The sequence below is a fragment of the Lepisosteus oculatus genome, chromosome 12, assembly GCF_040954835.1.
Source record: "Lepisosteus oculatus isolate fLepOcu1 chromosome 12, fLepOcu1.hap2, whole genome shotgun sequence".
NCBI lineage: Eukaryota > Metazoa > Chordata > Actinopteri > Semionotiformes > Lepisosteidae > Lepisosteus > Lepisosteus oculatus.
In genome coordinates, this window is record NC_090707.1 from 2,727,118 (window position 1) to 2,752,603 (window position 25,486).

The 25,486-nt window shown below is 45.6% G+C and overlaps 1 protein-coding gene across 2 annotated transcripts in view; it reads left to right on the forward strand.

Moving 5' to 3' along the window:
• Nucleotides 1-364: 364 nt before the first annotated feature.
• Nucleotides 365-25,486, forward strand: part of acvr2aa (activin A receptor type 2Aa) — a 52,628-nt gene continuing 27,506 nt past the window's right edge. Inside the window, exon 1 of one of the 2 annotated variants that reach the window (XM_015358495.2) lies at nt 365-2,009. In XM_015358495.2, the coding sequence (XP_015213981.1) occupies nt 1,955-2,009 (55 nt within the window). In that variant the 5' untranslated portion in view covers nt 365-1,954. The remainder of the gene's footprint in view (nt 2,010-25,486) is intronic. The other variant, XM_006636228.3, reaches the window with a different exon arrangement.

Consider the following 25,486-nt stretch of genomic DNA (forward strand, 5'->3'; position numbering starts at 1 on the left):
AAAATATCGACCAGTATAAAATACCGAAACCGAACACGTGTATGAACAACACAGAAACCTGCGAAGACTGCTTATTCTGTAACTGGCGGGGGGGGGGGCACGTTTGCAGGTGTGAAACCATTCCGCAGTCCCAGGGCGGATTAGATTTGGAGGACACGGCGTTAAAAAAATGCCCAAGCGCTGGTTTGCAAAAAAGATTCATCGCCCCGTGTGCTGCACACGCCCACGCCTGTGCCAGGGCGACGCATGCATCCCGTGTAAGTCCTGTGCACTACAGGCAGCAGCGCTGGCTCCACGGCTCGGCCCGTTAATGCCCCTCTGCCGGCCATAGGAAGCGGCGCCCATCAATCACGCCTTCGCGGCGCGCTGCAGAGAGCCTGGGACTTCCAGCGCCCCGACCTGCTCCACACAAGGCGGGTGTCCTGCGTGGGATTGGGCGAGGGAGCGGAGCGGCTGGCGGCTGGCGTGGCTCCCCCTCCCTTTCGATTTGACGTGCTGTGATGTCAGTCAAGGGTATTCGCCGTGCGGGGAGACGGCTCGCCGTCGGAGGGGCCGGGTAGAGATGGAGGAGGAGGAGGAGAGAGGAGAGAGGGGAGGAAAAAAAAAAACAAAAACAATTCGTGCCGGCCGCCATCTTGAATCGGGTCTGTTTTCGCTGAATGAGAGAGGCTGCGAGGAAGGCAGGCGAGAGAAGCGAGCCAGCGCCGTCAAGGAGTCTCTCTGACAGCTTGGCCGCGGAGGCGAGGGGTCGCCTGGCCAGGTGACTGCACGGGTTTTCCTCCGGCGTCGTGGTGGATTTTGCGAGTCTCTGGTGGAGCACTGAAGTTATTTTGAAGTGCTAGGTTCGGACTTGACACCTCAGATCGGGTACCTACCCACCACAGCAGACAGGCAGGCAGGCAGGCAGGCGAGAGGCAGCAACAGGACTGTGCTGTTTTCCACCACCCCCTCCCATAACAAACCACCAAGAAAACGGGAATCTCGCCTTTTCGTCCTCGGTGCAATTATGAAGAAGCCTGCGCTTGTGACAAGTCGTTGCCACGCATTTTTACACTCGGCGTTTGGAAACGTGGACTTGAGATCCAAATAGCAAGGATTTTTTTTTTCTGTTCGGGGAGGATCACTCGTGTCGGGGGGGATAAAGTGGCTCGTTTTAGGGGGACGTTATCGTCGCTGGGAGAATTTTAACCAGTATTAGTACATGTGCATCCACCCTCCCAGCGGCTGAATACAATGTCCATGTGTCGTGATTGAATGCGTTATGAACTCCGCTGATATTATGCAAATCCCTATATGTCACAGAATTCGGACAGATGACTGCTGCCTTGTGCGTTCGCTACTGTAGTATTCCTGGAGAAAACTGAAAAACACTACAAGAAAAAAATTTTTAAAACCTTTCTATTGCACATTCTCCAGCTTTCACTGGGGGATTCGGTGCATGGTCCGTAAGGAAAGGTATTTTGTTGCAAGCAGCAAGCGACGATGTTTTTCTTTTTGATCTGAAGATTTTTAATTCAAAACAACAACTACTACTACTAGCATCTGGACTGATCGGTGCCCAGGCGCCTTCGGCTTTGCGGGCATCTGCGAACTGAACACGTGGCGTCTCCGAAATAAGATCATTTTGAAAGAAAAAAAATGTCAAAAAACATGTTGATGCTCTCAGCCAGTCAAGTGACACATGTCTCTTGAGTTTCAGGACTGTACACGCAAAATTCAGGAGCGGGGCCTGCCCTGGGACTTTGCCAGCGGCAGTTTGTCACAGTAAAATTTTTAAGAAATTTCTAATTCCTTGATTTAAGGCTTGGCTTTCATTAAAAATATATATACGAAACATAAACGCGCACATCTATGACTCAATAAAAGAAGACATTTTACGAGTGGGTGCTCATCCTGGGAATTTCGTCGTTTTTAAGGATTTTATTGCAATACCGGATTGGTTCGCGGACTGAAAATGGGAGCAGCGACGAAACTAGCCTTCGCCGTTTTCCTCATCTCCTGTTCCTCAGGTGGGTAGGGGGGTTTCGCTTGCGCCTTGGCCGCGTTTTGGAGAGGGCGACGGAGGAACGGCCGGGCGAGAGGAGGTGTGCGTCTGCCCCTTGGCTGTTACTACAGTATCTCCCTCCAGCCCAGCTTCGCGATTGAAATTGTCGGCCGCTCGGAAACACGGCAGCTCTCACTGAGGCTCTGGTTGTTTTTTTGTTACTCCCTTTGTAGCGTCGCAGAGAGGTAACCTTGAATGTAAACATGTTACAGTATCAATGCCGAGCAGATCGGAGCACAGTGGCCAATGAAATCGGTGTTTTGAGACTTTATGTGCGGAGATGAAGTTCGCTGTATGTTTCGCCAGGTACCTGTAAACGGGTTGAGTATTGTCTGGCTTAGAATAACCCGGCAATGGAGCATGAAAATCAATGGCAGTTCGTGATTTCGGAGCGGCACAGTGAAGTGTAAACTGTAAACAGAGATACACGGGATGGACGTGCCAATCAATCAATTCATCGCTTACACACAGGAGACGGGCTGCTTCTTCGTGAATAGTTATTCAGCTGGGGGAAATATCATCCAATTGACATTGTTTAGATGCTTAAGCGGGCCGCAAGCTAAAAACGAAATAGTCGAATTGCGAATTTTGTGTCGTGTGAAGGTCTGCGGGTATCAAAGATTATCGCGCACAAATTGAGCTTCTCAGGCAAAACGCTGGGGTTTGAGACGTTACTTCATATCAGTCCACAAATCTGAAATTCTAGTTCTGTACTAAATCTGATTATCTGATTGAGGGGCTTTGTTACAAATTATAACTCAAGGGAAAATGATACGCTTGTGTTCAATACAATTAGATAAAGATAAATTACACGTTGCGCTGCTTAAATTAATTTGGTGATTCGGGCTATGCTGTTATCCAGCAAATACACGCATTGAATGTTTTGAGTTTTCTGTCGAGAGAAGCACACGGTGTTTCGGAATTTCCTGAATGGCTGCGCTGGTTATATTAAATCACCAGATCGAGGTGCAGTAACGCGGAGCTGTGATGGAGATCTGGGTTTTTTTTTGAATGAGCAAAAAAATGTAAACTGGTGAGAGGTTCCACGTACATTAAGCTGACGAAAACTGTAAATATAACACGGTTTGAAATCATATCATTAAAATGTATCTAGTGTGACTTGTGTTTTTACGTCGACGTGTGAGCTATTTAATGTCAATATTTTTAATTACATTTCGTGCTCACAATGAAAATGAGGCGCCTGGCCTAGACCAGGGTATTTAATTCCCTGCTGTTGTCTACGTCGCAAATCCCTGTGATGCAGAATAGCTTAACGATATTAAAAAAGGAGGTTCATTCATATTAAAAATCTGTTCAAATGCTGTGGTGTCTGTCTTGGAAGAAATTCGTCGTGTCTGGCGGTACAAGACGATCTTCGTCACGCAGGGAAGGCATTTTGGAGAAGGTCGTGGTTTAGCGGTTTTCGGGCCGCAGTTGCCCCGGTGTGGCCTGGTGCGAAGGTGCTGGCGGAATGGTTCTTGGGATTTGCACCAGTGGAGTCGGCCAGGCAGTGGCGAAAGGCACGGGTACCCGAGGCGAGACAGGGCAAGATTAGACTCAGCGCTGCTCTGTGATGGCCGTTTCATGAAAACTTCACGAAACGCGCTGAAGTTTCGGATGGAGGTGTAGCAATTGCTAAAGAAGTCTCCCATTATGTCTCGACGCCTGTAACAAAAAGCACCTTGTCTTTTTTTCTTTCTATACCCCGCACATGTGTAGCCTCCGTTTTTGGAGGTTGTTCCACGTCTTATCTTCAGGCGCCCTGCGTCTTTGCAAATTCCAAAACCGTGTTGACGGGCGAGCCCGCCGTCTCCCGAGCTGGTGGGTGACGCGCCGTGGGCCTGCCGGTTTATCTGCCCCGCTGTAAGATGAGATGGCCGTGGCACTGGAACCCAGGGCGACAGGAGGTTGCGTTGCAAAGATGGGAGCTGGGTTTGTGCCCGGGGCGGAGTGAGCAGCACTTTCACTGCCGAGCGCACAGCTGTTCATCTGTGAGCTTGCCTGCCTCCACACTGCGGCTTTGCCCGCGAAAGAGGTTGGCCGTTTTACTGGCGAGCTCACCTGCGGGAAATTCACTGTCGCGAACAACGGCAAAGACTGATGTTGCATTTTGTCCAGAATAAACTTTTGACGGCTTTGATTGTTTGTTGCTTTATGCGTTGTTAATGTGTGTGTGTGTATATATACACACCTGTATCGTCTTCGCGGCGTTGTAGTAGTGGGACTTCTATCGTTTCAGAAGCTACAGGTAAGTGTGTCTCGGTCGCCAAGGGGAGGCTGGTCATGCAAGGAAAGCATTTCTTATCGCGCGGTTGTGTCAAACATCAAACCTGGAGTTTTAGCGTGAGGAATTCACTTTAGCGTGAGTGTTGTTTGTATTATGTTTATAAAGGCCTGCATCCAAGTGGTTTAAACATTCCTTTATGTTACCATCACCGCTGTCTTGAATTACTTTCACTGCACTGGAAATCTCCCTTAGCTTACTCGTGCTTGAACTTCGCATATAGGGTGCCTCTCCGAAGACCAGCTGTAGGAATATTTCTTGGAGGTAAGGCAGCCATGAAACCTTCTCGGCCTCAGCTCCCGTCCTTCCTTGTCAAAGCGTGGGTTCAGTTGGTTAGGTGCTGTTGGCAATAGGAAATCGCAGGCAGAGCCGGAAAAAAAAACAAACCACAACAGTTCAGGCTTTGTCTTGCAGCCCTGCGGCTCCTGTTAAACGGTGCAGGGAGCTCTCCGGAGAGTTCGTCTTTTTGCCAGCAGTGGCAGCAGGTAATTACAGTGTCACACTATCACCTGTTAGCCACCTGGCACGTTTTGGGAGTGTCGAGCGACAGCAGCGCTTTTGGGTGAGTGTGACTAATGAGCTTTCTGACGCGACCGTGCTCGCTGGCTCTCGGTTACCTTCCGTCCTCGGCCACACCGTCTTTTCGTCTTTTGTTCGCGGTCTAACTTCGGCGAAAATCCCTATTTCAGGAGGCTGGGTGGAGGCCGAGATACCTGTAAATCGCACTTGGCTGCAGTCATTTTTAGACAATGTTGCTGTGGAAAGAAATACTCCCGTATTAGCCTTTGCTGGCGCAGACGGACTGACAGCTGGGTGCTGTGCTCCGACTCGTCTCGGGAACCTGTTTGGGCCGCCCCGCTTTTGACTTTTCTTGTACGACTTTATCCCATTTTCATTTGTTATATACTGTTGTACGGTTTTCAAAAAACAGAATCTTCCAAAACTAAGTCACAAGGTTGTTAAAAAGTCGGGAAAGTGAAAGCTAGGCAATGTGCCGTAAACAGGATTTTCACCGGTATTTAAATGTAGGTTATGCGTGTTGTCAACTAAGGATTTTTAAGTGTCCTAATCTGTCTTTTAGAGCTGGGTTTGCCTCCATTTTGGCTGTTTTTCTTCCTGCTCTTGGGTTTTTCCCAGTAACCCTAGGAGGGCTCTTACACCTGTGTCATAACACTACTACAAAAAAATCAGCCTCTTGATTTATTTGCCTCCCTTTTTAGTAAGGTTTTATTTCACTGTTCTGTAGTATTTATATGTTTAGCATCATTTTAGAGTGCTTTGTAGAAATATATGTATATGTTCATACAGACTTGAAGGGAAACTAAATTCTGGAGTGTTGTCAGTCTCAGTATCTCTAGTAATCCAGTATACAATAGTCTCTGAATCAGTTTGTACCCCTGATGAACTGTGGGTTCATTTAACATGAAAATACAGGTGTACATTCAGTGCTTTCTGTTGCAAATAAACTGAAGGACTTGTCTGGCTATAATGTGTGTGTAAGAGAACATCTGTAAAGATTTTTTTGTTTTTCAAATGTATTTGAAAGGAGCCTTTTAAGAGGCTCTTTAGCTCACCCTTTTTTGAAGGGTGTTTGTATCTGTACACTGAGAGAACAAATACAAATAAGAATTCCAATGTACTTGTTACAAATGGTTACAAATGAACTTGAACTATTTGGCTGTTCAAAGAGACTCATGTTGAATCTCACCAGTCGCTCCAGTTTGTGCTGTCTTCCCTGCTTTCTTCGGCTCAGATCATACAAATTCTGCTGGAGACTGGTATCCAAACAAGACCACTGATATTGTTGCTCCTTCAAGCATTAGGTCATTGTGTGTGCTACAGTCTTTGTATTATTAATATGTTATGAAGTCCGCTTGTGTCCATTTTGAGTTGACCAGTGTTTCCTGGTAAGATGTCCTAGTAAACTTTGGAAACCTCAGTTCTAAGAAGCCTTGGGGATGCTTCAGAAAGCAGAGTGGATCAATATCTGGTCTGCACTGAAGGAATGCCTTCCTTTTCCTTTTTTAACCTGCACTCCATCTTTCTGTGACGGTTGTGTCACTGGTGTGACGCTCACTTTGTGTTTCTTCCAGACACGTCTTGCTGTCCCCCTTGACTTGCGAGTCAGTCTTTGGCTGTTTGGCGAAGTCGTGCTTTTGCGTTCGTGTTGCCATTAAACTCTGCCTCCGCTTTTGAATTTAAACTATTACAGTAACTGTTCTGTCTTTATGAATTTCAAATTATTGCAGTCAGCAGTTCCATTTTCTGCATGTTCTAATTCCATGTATTTAGTGTCCTTCTACTTCGTAAATTAAAATGAGTAAAAAGTAGTTTTGTTATAGGTTGCTAAAGCCATATTGTAAGTTTCTTGGCTTTTGTGTGTCTATGTACAGTAACACCATTTTGGAGGAGAAATATAATTCTGCGGTTTAAGTGGAGCTACAGGCATGACAGTTGTCTTATTTTTTAAACTGAAATGTATATTCTTTCATAGATTAATGTAGAAAAGCTGTATGCACAAAAAAACTGATTCCTGAACACTGCTAAATACTGGGACTGATTCCTGGAGCTGGGTGTGGGGGTTGTGTTCTGCAGCTTGTGATCAGGGACACCCACAGAACCCAGCAGCGGTCAGTCCAGAATGGCTGCGTGGAACTGTTTCGTGGTCTTGCTCATCCTGGGCTCCTCTTGCCCATCGTGGGCTCCTCTCGCCTATCGTGGGCTCGCCTATCGTGAGCTGGTCTCGCTCATCATGGGCTCCTCTCGCCCATCGTGGTCTTGCTCATTGTGGGCTCCTCTCGCCCATCGTGGACTCTCCCATCGTGAGCTGGTTTCGCTCATCGTGGGCTCCTTTTGCCCATCGTGGGCTCGCCCATCGTGAGCTGGTTTCGCTCATTGTGGGCTCCTCTCGCCCATCGTGGTCTCGCCCATCGTGGGCTCCTCTCGCCCATCGTGAGCTGGTCTCGCTCATCGTGGGCTCATCTCGCCCATTGTGGTCTCGCTCATCGTGGGCTCCTCTCGCCCATCGTGGTCTCGCTCATCGTGGGCTCCTCTCGCCCATCGTGAGCTGGTCTCGCTGATCGTGGGCTCCTCTTGCCCATTGTGGTCTCGCTCATCGTGGGCTCCTCTCGCCCATCGTGGTCTCGCCCATCGTGGGCTCGCCCATCGTGGGCTCCTCTCATGAGCTCTCTTGTGGTCTCGCCATGCTCATGGCCTGTTATAGTGGACCGGTGGACACAAATGGTACGAAGTCCACCAGAGCAAAGCTTGTGTACTGTCCTCCCGAACGTGCTGCCGAAGGGAAGGCCCAGACTGGTGTGGGGGTTTGGAGAGGTGGTGGGGAATGCCAATTTGGCAGCCTTGGAGGTGTTTGGCAGGGTGGTAGACAGCGGGTACAGGGTCTCTGGACTGGAACGCTGGGGTATCAGTCCCTATCTTCAGAAAGGGTGTGCACAAGCTACAGGAGGCTCACACTACTTTGACTCCTGGCCGAGACTATGGCAGATAGCTGGAGAGGAAATCGCATCCATTAGATGAGCAGCTGATTCTTGAGGAATAATGCAGATTTTATCCCAGACTTGTTTTGGAACTCCCTCTGTTACACTAATGGTTTTTTCATGCCGAGATTTATAGAGACTTTTGTTGTACCCCCCTGAACATTCAGGCCAGTCAGCAGTAGTCCCTGCCAAAGTGGCATATAAGTTTTGATTTGGCCTTACAGTGGCAGTACTAATCTATTCGCAGCATACTTTGGCAGACGCTCCTGCTGGCTTGGGGGCAGGGATAGAAATACCTTATCCGAAATCGAGGAGTCCCGTCTCGGAGTTGTTTACGTGAGCTGTTGTCTTTATTTTGGTCTAATCCCTTATTTATCCGAAGGAATGATTTGTGCTTCAGTTCTGCGCCGCGTCTATCCCGGCTGTCTCCCCCAAAGCAGGTGCCAGGAGAGCACTGTAACAGAAACGGCAGGTCGTTAAAGCGCTTTTCTGCCACCAGCCCTCACGCCTCTAGCTGGTGTACTTGCTCCCAGTTCGATACCTGGTGCTCTGAACACCTATTCTCAGTTCGGGAGATGCTCTCTAGTCTACCGAACCGTTGTGAACGAATCCGACGTCAGATAGCATGAGCATGGCGAGCATGTTGTTTCTTGTCCTGATTTCAGAGGCAGTGCTGTAGACTGCAGTCCGTATCGTTTCAGCTCTGTACCCTTTTAATTCCATTAACATTGAGCTGTCTAGTGCAGCGTTTCAACCTGTTGTGCAGAATCAAAGTCGTATAAATCATGTGCCGAAGGTCGTTTACTTGCGGTGCTTCTCATTTGTTCCTCTCGCAGTGGCCTGCCCCGTGCTGTTCCACTTCTCGTCGTGACGGAGGGCTTGGGTTGGTACTGCCAGGCTTGTTTTCTCCTCCATTTCTCACGTTACTTTCCTGCTTCCAGAGTCTCTCACATGGCGGGAGATCTGACTGTGTACTATCACAGTCCTGCCATAAACGCGCCACCAGGCTCGGTTTGCCATCTGTGCTACACTGCTTTTGCAGCCTTTTACAGATTTGGTGTTAGAAGTTTTTTTTTTCCCCCTTTCATGCTGCAAGAGTTATGCTTGTCACACTCTATTGAAAGCGCCGACAAGAGTGAATTAATAATCAGATCCACAGACAAGCGCCAAACCTGTCTCCACAAGTGCTTTTGCTTTGCTGCTCAGCAGACCCCAGGCTGTCGGCTACACTTAAAAAGAGGCATGCCTTCAGTCTGCACTTTATGTAAATCTTGCAGATCCTGACCTTTCTGTTGGTTGGCCTTGGCCCTTTGGGCAGATGGCAGTGCTGCAGTACCCTGAGCTGTTGTGCAGGGATCATTATTGCTTCAGTACTTTTCAAAGACAGAGTGCATATCCAGTACAGCTAATTATCTCATTATCAGGAAAGTTTGGATGCTTAATGGATGTCTAGTTTTTGTAGGTGTGTGAGAAAGAAAATCGCTACTTTATGTGTTATAAGTCCTTTAGTTGACCTTAATGACATCAGCAACGTGACTTGGATGGTTGAAGAAATTTCCAACCAGTCTGCTGTTTTTAAGCCCTTGCCAATTAAAATAATACCCTCCTTAATCTTACTTTTGTCCATTTAAAGTGACCGAAAAGTATCCTCATTGTAGAAGAAGGAAACACAGTGTTGGAGGAAAGTTCTGTACTAGCAGCAGTGTGTATTATTATCAGTGAGGCAGATTTAGGCAGAGATCAAGACCAAGTGAGGACAGGGCTGTTCACTGGGAGACAGAAATAATCACAGAGGGGAAAAATGGAAAGGCTTTAATGTTGTGTTCATTTAGATTACATCACCAAATGCACAGATTTAGTGATGGAGCAAATACAAGTGAGAGAGCTGCTGTCCAAAATATTTTGTACATCTGATGTCGTTAACAGCATAAATTTGTATTCCCTTAAATGTCTACAGGTGTTTCTTGGCTGTGAAGGAATATAGGTGGATACAAAAATTTATGTTGTGCTTTTTTTCCAGATCTGTGGCAGTCTTCTGTGAAAATCAGACCTGCTACTTTTAACTGTTAACTGTTAACTGTTTGTGTTTATCTGTTATTCTTGGCCTGTTGGCTTGTGCAGGCATGCTGGAAGTGCAGTAGTGCTTGTGTGTACTCGAGCTGAGAGAAGGCTTGACGGCTCATTTTCTATAGAAACCTGACGGCTGTGAGGTCAGGTTCCCAGACGTGTGTCCTTCTCCTTGCTTTTCCGGAGACGGTCTTTGGTATTCTTCCTCCTTTTGCTGTAAACGTAGACCCTCTCCCTGTTTGACTCTCGGCTCTGGCCAGGGCTCGGTTCTGCAGCGGTTTTGTTCCCCGGCTGTGTGCGCCTGCGGATGTTTGCGGGCCGGGCCTCAGGAGCTCCGAGCTGGCCGTGACGGGGGAGCGAGTGGCTCTTGGGACACGGCGGAGGCTGGCGCTTGGCCTGGCTTCCAGTCCTGCTGGGGGAGGTACAGAGGCTTGGAAAGCCTCGTCCCTGAGACGCTGGCACCAGGCTGCCAGCACACCGCAGCTGGAAGGTGGTGCCCAGCGCTGGTATGACGAAGGTGCTGCAGACAGCAGTGGTTCTGTGCAGGAAGCAGGAAAGAGTTCCATGCAGCAGGCGTGTGTTGTTCAGCCAGCAGTCCACGATGGGCAGTGCAGCACACAGTAGTGCACCCAGCTCATCCTCTGCTGCGCTGGCCCGGTGCAGTGCTTTTGTGCATTAGCGCTCCTTCTTGGCCTTTCAGACAGCACTGTGGACGGGACGCTGGCGAGAAGGAATTGAGCTGCCTGATGGCCCGTAAGGCAGAGTGGTATGAAACTCCCCAGTGCTGTGTTCAGGGTTAGTTTGATTGAATATCAGTACTTAAATGTTGCGATGCTGGGAGGTTGGTTAATCGACAGCTAATGTGAAGGGCAATAATGTCTCTGTAATCAAATTGTAAACCAAAGATCTGCTGTTTGTGAAGAATGTCTGTGTTATGCGAGGTGCTAGGTGCATTGAGAGATTTTGTAATATTTGTCATGACATGTTATGCCTTTTACATGCATGTGCCACACTGATAAACTGCGATTGTAATTTAGCTTCAGGCTGCTCTGCTGACATGGATTGTTGTATGCTTCGGTGCAATTTGAATTTCAGATTTGTGTCTGAGTGAATGAAAGCTCCCCACCACGTATAGTATTAATGCAGCAAGTCGGCCATGGACAACTGGGTGCTGAGAAACAGCTGCCCTTTTAAGCACAAAAGCCAAATCTGTCAAATAAAAGAGATTCTGCCCCTTTAAATGTTAATTTTGGGCGGCATTGTGCTATAAAGCTGAAATCCACCCCCACCCCCCACCCCCCGTCTGTCCTGAATTTTAAGTAGTGCTTTAGCAGCTACAATTACTGTACTACCCTGAGTTGTTCTATATTTCCAGTGGTGCTTAAAAATAAAATGTCTATTAGGTAGCACGTCGGTATACAGTATGTATCCTGTATACATTTTTCCAACATTCTGTGGGTTTAATTGCTCAATACAGTGAGAACTCCAGTGTTGGGAAATGATTTGTTGTCTAATTGCTTTCAGTAGCTGTGCAATGTCATCTTTTGGTGTTTTCTTTGTTTGGGGAGTGATGCAAGCAGGCATTGTAAGTATTTAGTATTTCATGTCGGAGAGCACGCTGCAGATTTTTCAGGAAACAGATTTTTAGGAATACTGTTGAAGTACATCCTATTGCAAGGAGAACTTCCTAAGAACAGAGCCACAGGAGGTAAAGATCAGCTGGATTTCCAAAATAAAGGAAACACGGGTGACCTGAAAGAAATAAGCATTTTTTTTGTGGCTCTTCATCTTCTTCTGGAGAGCAGCGTGTTCTTCTCCGCAGGGAATCTGGCCAGTTGCTGTAGTAGGTCTTGTTCTGTGAGGCAGCTGCTCTCTCTGTGACAGTTCTCCAGCACACAAGCAGGATTGAAAGACCCGTGGGTGTGAGCCACGATTTGCAGTAGTTTTTCGAGAGGGTGATTCTCCCCGGTGGGACTTCACTCTGGACTCTGACGGGGGACTGACGTGCTAGTCTTCAATCTGACCAGCTGGTGATGAGTGTTCATGGTGTCTGTTCATCTGGGCAAACCTTGCCTGATGTTACAGTCTACGCGAGTGACTTTGTAACGTGTTGAATTGTGGTGGTCTCTTGCGTTGATCTTTTCCTGTGAAGCCTGCTAAATTTTTGTTGAGTTTCTTTGAAAAAACACAAAAGGCTTGAGGGCTTTAAAATATTATGCCGTTTTATGTTTCGTACTCCGCTTTATTTTGAGTTTTGTGTTTCGGTGAGCAGGGTTTGATTGTAAACGGGGAATCGGCGAAGGTGATGCCCACACAGCACTCCAAGCTCCGGCTGGTAACAATAGTGCGATCTGTATCAAAGGGATCCACGATCCTTCCCTTTTCCAAAAACACATTGTTAAGACGGATTGGCTGGGGTCTGTGTAGTTTGAGCATGCAAGCGCTGTATTTCGAAGCACAGCTGTCGCCACTGGGATGGAGGTGAAGGAAGGAAATTGAATCCTCATGGATGTACAGTATGATACACGGTCCTGCAATGCAGATACTGATAGAATCCAACATTTCCAACTTCTAATGCCCTCTGTGCAATATCCTCTTTGAAAGAAGTCAAAACCTAAAATGCAATTGTTTAGAAATGTGTGCGCTGATGGGAGTTTTCCAAGATGCCCTTGGAGATGAAATTCAGGTACTATATAATTTAAGCCTTGTGTATTTGCCAAATTGAATATCGTTTGCACTGCACAACAATTATAGGAATAACAGCCAGGCTAATAATCTCATTGTGTCTGTTATTAACCTAGTAAGACTTCACTCCCTGAGGCGACCAGGTGGCACGGGCAGTAAGCAGCAGGGCAGCAGAGGCATTTTGAACCAGGGGGATTCTGGAGCAGTACAGGCGCCCGCCTTCCGCCCATCTGACCCGTTTGGTCCGAGCAGGTTCTTGATCCAAGAATGTCATCCGGCCAGCTGCTTAAAGCAAGCCAGGGTTTTGGCTTCGGCCGTGTGGTTGAGCCGCTGGTTCGAGAGGCCGATTGCCCTCTGGGTGAAGAAGGGCCGCCTGTCCTCGGTGTGTAAACACACTTTCACCGAGTTTCCACCTGCCTCCTCTGGTCTGGGCTGTCTGAGCCGCCGCACGTCTGTCGCGTAGCTGTGCCTCAGCTGTCTGCTGAGCCACGCTGTAAGTAATCGAGTTCCATCTATTCCGAACAAACGGTTCGTCACACATGGGCTGTTTGTTTACATGCCATGAGAAGGTCCTGAAGACGATGACTCCTGGAAGCAGCAAGCATGGATCAACAGCAAAATTACGAGGCACATTCCAGCTGTCCTGACCGAATGAAATCGGACGGTTACATTATCTCAAAGAGGACAACGTAATGGCTTGCCTGTTTTCATTTTTTATTCGACCAAACGTGACACGGCCATCTTTCTTGATTGCTTTTACCGTTCTTGTAATATTCTCTTGAGTAAAAGTTTACTGTGGCTCCTCACAGTCAGAAGCTGTCTTGTGGCATTAGTGCTCTGGCCACCACGTTGTTTGCTCAGTGGCCAGTGGCTTGTGTGGAAAGGTGGAGCGAGAGGCAGCTTGTCAGTAACCTCGAGGGAGAGGTGAGTGTCCCCTGTCTGTGTGCGGGACGTGCTGGCCATAGTGACCATCAGCTAACATGAGAAGTAGCAAAGAGAAATGGTCGTTGATCAAAAGATTGAGGGGATGAAACTGAACTGTGCTGATGTGCAGTAAATATTTTGTGAAAGACCCAATCTCTTGCTGTGACAAATGTTGGGGCCCCAGTGAGCTCTGTCCCAGTCCCTGAATGTCTGAGCTGGAATAAAATGCGTTGCAGCTGTTGCAAATTCTGTCAGTGCGACTTTAGCTCTTATTCCTGACTTCCTAGTCCTGCAGGTTTTTAGCCAGTTCAGTCTAACACTTCCTCATTTCGCAGTTTAATTCAAAATTTTCCACTGCGGACTGCAGGGAGGAAAGATTATTGATTGGTGGGCGTCTCCTCGTTCCTCGATTCCCTAGTGGATTTTTCCTGCCAATGGACGTGCACTGCATCTGGGAAGAGTGTATTCCAAGGAAGACATTTCCAATCAAGATGAGCCAGAAAGCCTACATGTCTGACATCACCTGCTTTTCCAGCAGTGTGAAAAACGGGACATCCCGCTGTATGTTTTAGTTTTATGAACAGAGATTTAATTTGGCCTCTTGGTTTAAGGACAGAGAGAAGTGTGGATTTACAGAGAAGTAAATTCAGAGAGGGTAAAGCACTCTGACAACAAGTTGCGTTAAGTGTCACTGTGAAGTGTTGATACGTAGGATTTGTTTTGCTTTGGAAGAACTTAAACGTGTTTTCGCTTTTCCTATGTTGAAATCAGGCTTAAAGTCTGAGCTTTGTTCTGTTTAACTTGGCACCTTTTTGCTCTTAAAAGCAGGATGGATTTTGAAATTAAATTTTCAACAACACTTTGTATTCATCGACAGAGTATTTTCCTTGTGATTGACAAAACAGCAATAGATTTTATGCAGTTAGTGGTTTTTACCCAGTATCAAGAGGAAAAACACTGTTGGCTAATTAATTGTGTTCTTTCTCTCTACGTATCTTTAAACCTTTTGGCAAATACTAGGGCTGGCAATGCCAACAGGCAGGCAGCAAAACAAAGATTTACCCGAGAATCAAAGTGCTTAGCTTGCAGGTTTTTTAACATCGAACAGAGTTTGAAAATTTATAAAGGTGTAACTGTAGCGTGATGTTGAATCCAGGTGTGTGGCCCCGGACTCCAGTTCTGCAGGACCGGTCTGTGTGCGCCCCCAGCTGTGCTTGGGGATGGGGCAGTGAGAAGACCCCGCTGTATAGGCTGGAAGTAGAGTACACCACAGGCCCTTTAGATCTGTGTGACAGCCCACAGCTCCCACAGCTTCTGTGGGTCAAGTCATTATTCTGGTTATCGAACTGTAGGCTGCGGTCAGAGCTGAGCTGCTCCGGACTTGTTACTTTGTGTTGTTTTGTATTGTGAACTTGGCCGTTTCTCTGTCTAGGCAGATTCACTGACAGACATACCGCTAAAAGAGTATTTAAAAAAGAAACATTTGCTTTTTTGACTCACTCTGTATTCAAAATTGAGTTGGTATGAACTGTAAGATCTTACGGTGTTCTCCTTTATGTTAAGGTCAGGCAAGACTATATCGCTGAATTGCACTTCTGGTACCTAAAAGATTTTTTTTTTCTCCATCGAAAATACTGAGCGGCTAAAAGTTTAATAAATCATTGCTATTGATTTTTTTTTTGCTATTAAATTTTAATTAACCGCTGTAAGGAACCGTTATTCAGTAGAAGTTAAGACACTGCAGGTGGTATAACACCCCGGGCCGTGTTTTGGTTTTTCGCGCTGTGTATCCGCAGCCCTCACTCTGCCCTGCCGTGAAGGTGAGATGGGAGAGACGGCTTCTTCTTCCCCCAGATGACTGAACTAACGATGCAGCCATCAGTCTCTGAGCTCTCTGAGCTGCCAGCAAGTTGCTCCACTGGGGGTGTTTCAGTGGAGCCTTTTCTTCAGCAGGTCCTCTTGTCATAAACTATGAAGACCTAATAGATTTTAGTGTGAGTTTCTTAGTGTTCAGGAGACCTCAAGAAAGCCCTAAGTGTGATTAATGTGCCTTGCAGATGTTGTTTTATGTGCTACAGAGGCTTCCTGCTGTAGACTCCAGTCTAGACAGTCTGGCTGCGCTCTGCTCCTACTTTGATCCTTGATTAAAACTGGTTGTTGTACATTTATCATGTTCTAGTTTTAAGTCTCCCAAGACATTTAACCTTGTCTGTTTTTCGGTTGTGCCGACGTTTTTGAAACTGTGAGCGAAGTCTGCAGAGAAGATATCCATGCTGCCTCTGACCAGTGGGCTGATTTGCTTCCATTACTGCGCATTTAAGTCATTTGAGGGGGGAGAGGGCATTTTACCCATCACAGACAATGCATTAAAAATAATAGTCCTACTGGAATTGTGTGTCTGTTTCATGAGGAATGGGTTTGAGGACTGCATTTTAGTTGCACTTACAGGAAGATGTAAACTGATTACACCTGGTTGTGTTTTTCATTAAGAGCTGGCTGACCTGTACACACAGCAGAATTCTGCACGTCTCTTAATATGTTCATATCTAGTGGATCTGTCCTGTGTGTTTTAAGTGGCCTATGTAATGTTCCGTAGCAGAGCTCTGGGAGTAATACAGGTGCACCCTTTCTGTTTCATCTCGGCAGACGGTTTGAGTGACACATGGCTGATGGCGTGTGTTGTGCTGCAGAGGTGATGGCACAGCAGACTAGGGAGGGACTGGGTTAGATTTACCCTCCACATACACTGTAAACAACCTGGCTTGCTGAAACAGTGGCTTTTTGCATCCTTGTAAAAAGCCATCACTTCCAGCTGGTGGACAGGCAAGGGCACTGGTGCCCTTGGCATGTAGAGACCGAGTTTGTCAGGAGTGCAGTGTGGAAGCCCGGCACTACGTGGTTTAAAATGGGCCGTGCACACTGTTTAGTTACTCATCAGTACCATGTGCAGATTTCTCACTCTTGTGTATTGCTGGTGGGGGAGGAGGCGTGTGAGGGAGCTTTGGCTGAGGTTAGGTGTTTCCAGCCACAGCTGTGGCACGATGTCTCTGTTGGTCTTGCCCTGCAGGGGCTGGACAGACTCCGCAGCAGTGTGTTGGATGACTACTCCACTTTGGGAAGGAATTGATAAGGATATGGCTTTGAACACTTTTCTTGGATTGAAGCTACAGCGGATCAGTTTCCTTTGGATTAATGCAGTGCTTGGATGAGGCGGTTTACTGAAAGGCTGTTTGGCTCTGTCTTGATAAATCACAAGGACATTGCCGAGGGCTTCCTGCAGTAGACCTGTGAGCTGTGCACTGGCCCCGCCGGTGTGGTGTAATGTCTCCTGCATGGTATAGGAAGAGCCAGGGGTTTGAAATTAGACTGAAAGCATGCAGAATAAAGGGTCTCTCACTTTCTTTTCATTGATGTTTTTACCAACCACTACCGATTTCATCCTTTATAGCATGTTTCTGTTTTTACATACTTGATAATTTCTTGATTAGACTGTCTGCAAAGATGTCTTTGCATTCATACATTACAACCCTTTTTTTTCAGTGTTTCAGTGGATAATCTCAAAAATATTTGACCACCTTTCATAGATGCCTATAAAATGCATTACATACCATTTATTTATGTTTCATAACTTTGCCCTTTCAAAATGTAGCAGTCCATATAGCCTGTCATTTATTTTACGAAGGATGATTAATGCCATGAGAGCTTTTTCTGTGTAATAAACATGAGGAATGTAAAGTATGTGCACCCCATGAAATCCTATTAAAACCCTGCTTCTTTTTCATATGTGTGGAATGCAGAAGGCCTGAACCACAGCAGTTCATTTAGAGCCTGAATACTCAGCCTCTTCGTAAGCTGCAGTGATCACAAACATCATTGAAACAGAGACTGATTGGCTGTTAAACATTCCAGTGCAGATTAAAGGATCAGATTCTGTTGCTGAGTTCTGTTGTTTTAATGTATTTGTGGAAAGACTAGTGCTTTTGTGATAATTCACTTCTTAGTGCTTCAGTAGGACCTAATAAAGTGGATTCTAATGCATCCCTAGACTATAATTTTATCATACAATTGTGCCTTTGATGCTGTGTAAAGAATAAAGTGAACTTTCTGTGGCTGAAGAACTAAACCAGTGGCTAGGATTGAAATAAAACCCTGAAGGCGTTGTATTTTCAGGTAAACAAAGGGGACGGACCTGCGTTACTTGCCAGTACAGCCAGTTCTCCTCATTCCTGGGGGATACATTCCTGAATTGTCCATAGATAATGAAAAAAGATCTCCCTTATGCCATATACATACCATGGGCATCCCAATACAGATCAACAGAAATGCCCCCAGATAACACAAAGAACTTGGGAGAAAATAAATACCGTACTGCACTGTAGTTACTGCTTTGTTTTGTATTTTCCTACTGGAAATCCTGAGCAGTGTGAGAAATGACTGCTTGCTGTGCCGTTTCATGTGGAGAAAAGTGTGTCATGCACTTCCAGTCATCAGACTGTGAGGTGGCCAGACTCCGCTCAGCAGACATCAGGACCCTGTGTGCCGGAGTACATGTGCATTCACTGATCCTCAGCAACTAGGGAGAATACTTTCATAACGCAAGGAGGAGAAATTGTGGGACATCAGTTTTCAAGGATGGATGCAGTAGTGCAAGACAGCGTTAGAACTGCGGTTTTCCTTTTCACCAATTACCGTTTAATTAAAAAATTATTAGTGTAATGCTATTTTAAAAATAATTTTATTTTAAAGGGAAAATCTGAAAATGATTTTGGGTTGGAGAAAAGTGATTTCTTGGGAAAAGGTTAAGTTTGAAAATATTTCTTTTGATTCTGACACAATATGAACTTGGAGATAGACCGCAAATAAGGTGTCTGAAGAAGAGACTGGGAAGCAGTTGGGCACACTAAAGAAACAAACTCCACAAGAAGGAAAAGAGAAAAAGGGCCGAGCAAGGCAAGGAAAGGATGGGGGTGCCAGAGGGGGCCCTGCGGGACCCCCGCCAAGCGTGTGCCACCCCGGAGAGGACGCTCAGTCTGCTGTCCAGTGATCTGCCAGTCGGCCACGGGATGCATCCTGCACACGGACAACCACTGTGAGCTGTGTCTGGACCGGAGCGGGAGGAGATGGCCAGTTTCTCTCCGCGTCTGGAGGATTCAACTGGTTCTGCCTCTTCGCGAGCACGCTGGTCCTCGCGTGTGGAAGACGTGGAGCGCGTTCTCTGCTTGGAGAGCTGTGCAGGGTTAGGCCCTGAAACAGCCAGAAGCGTGTTTCCGTAGTGCCGTCCCACGGCCCCGGGATCGAGAAGCGGCCTGTTTCCAACACGGGGAATCTCTTTCCGCAAAGGAGGGCTCACTGACGGCTGGGTTTGTCCCTGTTGTAGTCCTGGTCTCTTGGCTCCCGAGGATCGAGCATGTGGCCTCAGGAGAAGAAACAGTGGGATGGGCATGCTGTTCCTGAAGGAGAGATGGTGCTTAAGAGGAAAACGTTGAGGAACATGTAATTTTCCATGTCCGATTGTTTTTTTCATCAGTCTCCAATCTGGGTTTGCCCCTCAAATGGAGTGTGGTAAATTATCCTGATGGCAGTGAACAGTATTATGTGATTATGCCTCATACACATTCCAGCATTTTCAGCCTCTGGTTTGTTTTGTTTGTATCTGTAGTAAACATACACCAAACATTTGTCGCGGTTCAGTAGAAACATCTTAAACTGGCAAGAGCCCTCAATGGAAACTCTTAACACGGGTAGAAAAAATAAAGCTCAGTGTCCTAAAGTATCAAGTCTGCATTACTGTGTGTGTCTCGTTAGGGCCTCGTACAGCATCTGCTTTAGTTCTGCTCCGGTTTTATTGCTGCTGATGACGTATGTTTCTCTGTGACGGAATGCTCCAGATAACTAAGAATTGTAACTCCACCTTTTCAGCCGTTTCAAAATAATAAAGAATACCAGCGTTGACACAGCGGTTTTAATTGTAAAGGATCGTGATCTTTAACTTTTCGGCACTGACGCAGCGTCCCCTGTCCCCTGTGCCGTAGTGGGGAATGTGCGAGGGAAGAGCGTGCCCCGATGATCCATCCACGCCACTGTACAGCAGCAGCCTGGTGTTCCCTGGAGGTCTCCCAGCCCAGTGCTGGCTGACTGAGCCCAGCCTTGCTTATTGTAGCTTCTGGCAGAATGTCATAAGGCAGCATGTGTCACGATAATCAGAGGCATATTCTTACTGTCTCTCTTACAGTTCACTCTGGACCAGTCCTGGGCTCTGTAGGGAGGGATCGGCGGTTAGGTCGGGGTGGGATTTGTGCTGGTTTGTCTGGCTGGCTTTGGCGGCTCTCTGGGTCTTTATTTCACCTGCAGCTCGTTCCAGCTGCTTTCCCCTCTTCCTGCTGTCCAGCTGGACTGGCTTGGACTTTCCCCACGACCCGCGACATGCACCTGGCGCCTTGGAGTAGAACCAGCCGCGGGAGGGCGATCTGCATGTTCTTGCAGTGATTCGACTGGACACAGGCTGTCTCCTGTCCCTCTAACTGTCCCACGCCACAGTACCACTCTCAACTTCCTGCCAGGAAGAGGTCATGTGTTCAGAAGCTGGTCCAGGCTGCAAGAGTGTAGTGCTGTTAGAAATAGAGCAGAACACATAGCTCAGTATGTAATCAGAGCTGCATGAAATGAAAACAATTAAGCGACCTCCTTTGAGCTGGTAGCGTGCAGCAGGCGCTGGAGGTGATGTCTGTGTGTGCTGGTGCAGTATGTCTGCAGCCCAGTGGACAGTCAAACACCCACCAGAGGCCACAAGTGGAAACTGCCTCATGGAAGGCACTGCATGAGGCAGGAACTGCATGGAAGGGCAGTGGAAACCGAGAACAGGAGCCCCTTCGTTACCCACAGGGACCTGGGAGTGTGGAGCAAGCTACCCAGCTATTTTATTGAATCTGATACTCTGGATTCTTTCAAGCAGGAGCTGGATGAATTCATCAGATCGATTAGCTAAGAACCACCAAACAGACTAGGTGGGCCAAGTGGCCTCCTCTCCTTTGTTCTTGTAAAGCCTTTATGAAGGACCTTTGGGAGGCCTGAATTCAGGAGATATTCCTACAGACAACTACCATTTGACCCTTGTAATAATAGTGAGTAGACAAAGTCTGCTGGTGACAGCGGGGTTGAAATTAATATTTAATGCAAGGCTTTGAGAATATGACACTCTGCACCTGAAAATCGCCTGCCATTACTTTGCTGCAGGGCACTGTGAAAGTGCAGCTACTGTAAGGAAGAAACAGGACTGAGTCTGGCTTACAAGGCATTCTGAATTGTTTCTGCTTCAACAGGAAAGCTAAAACAAAAGGTAGACTGTTCCAGTAAAACAGAAAGTCAGCATTATTTAGACACTTCATTTGTATTAAAGCTGCAGAGTCTCGCAATGAGCTGCGTTTATGGTAGCCTTCAGCGAGAACAGGGAGTGCAGTCAAGGTGAATGAGCTGTTCTGAAATTTTTATGTTCAGCTTCCATAATCATCTGTATCGTGCAGCTACATTCGTATCAAATCCATGAACATTAAAGGAATTTAATACCTTACTGCATTTTGGCACAAAAGAAGGAATAGTGGAGAAATGCCCTGAAGCCATTTTCAATTTTTCCCTGTCTTCAAGCTGTGGTCCTGTTATGGACAGGTTGATCTTGATACACTTTCTAGAGATTTTCATGCATTTGCCTGTTGTAATTGACATATTACCATAAAATGAAGGTGAATTTCAGGCCTGTTTTCCAAAGGTACCTGCAAGATAGGAAAGTTGCTCATTTGATTTGCTGTGATAATACCAATAACACATGTTTATACCTTGTGATTGGGTTAAAGTTTCTGATGTAGTCCTCCAGGGTCTCTCCCCTGCCTTGACAGTGTGGCTTGGAGCAACACAGCGCTCTTTAGTGCACCGTACCAGAGAAAACTCCTGCTGGAGTGGTTAAGCAGCCTTCAACAAGCACTGATGTCCTGTCCAGGTGTGGTCCTGTCCCCTCCTGCTGTACCAATAAGGCTCCAGGCTGCCAAAACCTTTACCAGGAATTTTTTGGGTAATCGATGGCTGATTAATTATGGTGAGCCTCTTACTGCATCAGGGTTCCTGCGTTCACTGTATTTAGGTATGTTTAATACAGCCTGCTGACATTCTGCACATCCCATGTTTTGTGTTTGCAAGATGCTGTAGTACGTGCTTTTTTTCTATGTTTAAGTAACTTTTGGTCAGCATTGTGCCAGTGGCACTTCATAACCCAGCAGTGTTTTGGCTTGCAAATCTATGATTACCACCTCTTTCCATCATGTTTGGCTGCAGTACAGCAAATGAGAGCTCGCAGCATTAATGGCAGGAACTCATGGGTAAGTCTGCCAAGTCTAGACTCTGTGGAGTCCGTGTAATTGTCCTGTCAGTCTCTGACGCTGCTGAGGTGAACTTTTTAACATTTATGGTAGGAGGAAAGTCTTTGGACGGTTAAACCTCTGCTTACCCTAACAATGGCAAGTTTTTTTTTTTTAGTTGGTGTTTAGTGAGAACAGTTTTGTTGAAATGTACGTTCAAAATAGAGTGGCGTTTATGCGCATATATAAGAAATATGCTTTGTCTGATGTTGACAAAGTACTGTGTGTTACAAGAGCTGAAATTGACTAAAAAGCCCTTCAAAACTTATGTTTTGTTTGTTTTCAGGTGTATTTATTATTTCTGCTGTGAGTGACTACCTAACAGATAAGGGTGTATCTGCAAGACAGAGATACGGGGTTCTTTCTGAACGTGTTTGAGATGAACTCGCACGACCTTCATTTTAACTCCACTCCCTTTAACAATTTCACTATGAAAAATTTGTGGAGCTTAGAAATAAAGAAATCTTAGACATGAGGAAAAAAGCTTGTGCTGGCAGGAAGAACAGATAGTTCAATTTGTGAAGAATGAAACAGATATACCCGAGTATTACCTTTTTTTTCCCCAGTACTACTGGGAAGTGCATTTAAAACTAAGTACTGGGGGCACAATCTTCACGCAAAGAGTGGTAGGAGTATGAAATAAGCTACCAGAAATGTTGTTAAAGCAGCTCTGGCTTTTCTCATTTATGCGATGAAGTTTTATAGACAAGTCCATGACACCCTGTGCCAGTCATGCACATGCTATTGTGTTACACAATTTATCTCGGGTTTTGTTTTCTTATTATTTTCCATAGCCCTCTGTTACTGCACTTGTTCTGCGTGTTTTTTTGCCTGAGGCTCCCCGTGTTTGCATTGAACCTGGCATTGTATCTCGATGGATCTGGGGTCATTTTAGTTTGAAGCGTTTTGTCACTTCTATCAGTCAGGACAAAATGAAAGTGCCCTTAAACTGTTAGGTGAGTCATTTTTTAGCAGGGGAAGAATATATGTCATATTTACATTAGAGGAGTATTTCATTTTCCAGATTAATCCTTTCACGTCTTTCATCTTCTTACACAGAGAAGGGATTATACTATTTTACTTCCATGGAGTATAATATTTAGTTTTGCAGTATCTTGTTTGAGTGCTATACCGTCTGCCAGCTCATCATACTCTTCTGAAACACCTGAGGTCAGGTTCATGTCCGTAGTGTTAGGTAAATGTGGGGCACAGCTCTAGTGACTTCGACAAAACAAACAAATATCTGTTAACAGTCACCAAGACAACTAAACAGTATATCGCACGAGAACACATTTGTATAAATCAGTATGTTCCAGACCTAGAAACCCAGAATATATCCTTGTAATCTGCAAAGGCTAGAAAACACCTTACCAGGCCATGAAGACCCGCATCCATAAATGGATCCTGAACAGAACTAAATTTCCCTTACTACAACATGAGTTTCCCAAAAGTGTGCGGGAAGCCACCTCCCTATTCTCACAATGCATCACCAAACTAGGAGAATGTTTTTAGCTTGAGGATTCCACAGTATGGGAGATAAATGGGACAGCAAGATCTCTATGGTAATGTTCAGCTTACTGAGTGCGACTCTGGTCTCCAAACCTGAACAGAACAAGGCTCTCTTGCATGACACCAGCTTTGTCTCCACTTCTGTTTCCCTCTCTGCTGGTCTTCATCCCTTGTGTTCTCTGTCTCTGCATTTCTGATGTGTTGATGGCTGTTGAATGTTTATCTGTTATTATGGGTATAATGTGTAATGATTTACCATGAGATAAATTAACCAGAGTAAGTCTGTGGAAAACCCCTTTGATTATCTGTTTACCTGCATCTTGGCTCACCTGCTGCTAGCCAGACGCCTTAAGTGATAGGTCCAGGCTTTCTGAGTGAGGCCTTGAGCAGTGCAATCAGGATGTCAACTGCACACACAGCTCACTCTGATTCCACTTGCTATGGGTGTACACTGTAAAAAAGCCTGAGACATAATACACAAACCAAGCTGTAGTAATAAAACTCAACTGTTGTTGTAATTGTAGAAAACACTAGCTGAGGCTTTGAGCCAACTGTTACTGCTCACAACTCACATGAATTGCAACACCCTGATAGTGTCAAAGACTTCTGCTCTGCCATGTAAGAAAACGTCAAATCGTTATGTTTGAATTAGACTGAACTGTAAAATATTAAGCCCATTATTACTGTAGGTCACGTAGAATTAATAACTACAAATTTCATCATGATGAATCTTGACACTTGTGGTCATATGCCAAGATCTAACATGAGATTGTTTTTTTGTTACTCTAAGCGCTTGCTCTTAAATTGTTGTTTTGGCTAACCACAATACTAATTCAAACTCTAGGTTTTTCTGTTAAACTAGCTTGAGGCATTCTTCTACAATCAGCAGAATGCTTCTTGTTATCGCCTATATGTTGTTATTGTATTTGATTAAACCTTACGGATTACATTTTTAAACTAAAAGATTTACTGTGGAAGCTGAGAGTGTGGCATATTTTTGTAGATAAACTAAAGAGTGTGATGAAATGGGGGCATGTCTAAACACATTAAGGAATCTGTATAACACTTTCATATTATACTCTGTATGTATTTAACAAGTCTATGTACATTGTGCAAGAAGCATTGTGATGCCCTCTGACCTTCCCAAGTCCAAACATAATGCAATGCCAAATTGTTTACCTTTCAGTGTGCATCATTTCATATCACGTTTCTCATATCACAAGACCCATGCCACAATTGTCAGGAAAGTTTTTTTTTATGGTTAAAACAAATAAAGATAAAATGTTATTTTATAATCTAGTGTCCCAGTGATGCATTATAGAGTTTATAGCATTTCTAATTGCAATATATAATTGGATTCCAAAACAGTAATGTACTAGCACATTAAAATGCTTTTTCTGAATGCTTTCACTGCAATGTGCTCAACCTTAAATACAGCAGCACACATTTTCCCTTTCGACAGTGAATGATTGCGATGTACACATGAAGAGTTTTTAAATATTCTGCGTGTGGGAGGCTTGTGAAACCTACTGAGGAGGTGAACGGTGCCGAGCTTGTATCTACATGCATTTCTGTTTCAGTTGTGAAGGTGAAGAAGATTGTAGTTTTCCCAGTACATATCAGTCAAGGTATTTAGAATCACACTTTCCTTTAAGCTCTGTGGTTTTCACAATGACCTGTGTTGACAGAGTGTATAAGGATGGTAAGTTGAACAATCCCAGGACTTGGTTGTTTGTGAAACATGACTCCTTCTTTAGAGAAGACACACCTGCATGGTGGCTACACTCCCAACGAGACTACAAAGGTTAGAATCCAACGGACATGATGAAGCCGTGATGAAAAAGCTAGATTTCTGACATTCGTACACTTTGTATAAAATCAGATTCAGTGTTCGGATTCAGAAGTAAAGAACACCATGGAAGATGAGCTACATATGCATTGCTGGATGCACAAATACATTTAAAACCAAGAACAGGAGCACTTCTTAACAAAGAGCTGCCCAGCCATGCTGTTGAAGTACTTCTTTCAGGAAACTGCTGGATGAGATCCGTGGGTGAATTCGCTTACTGTG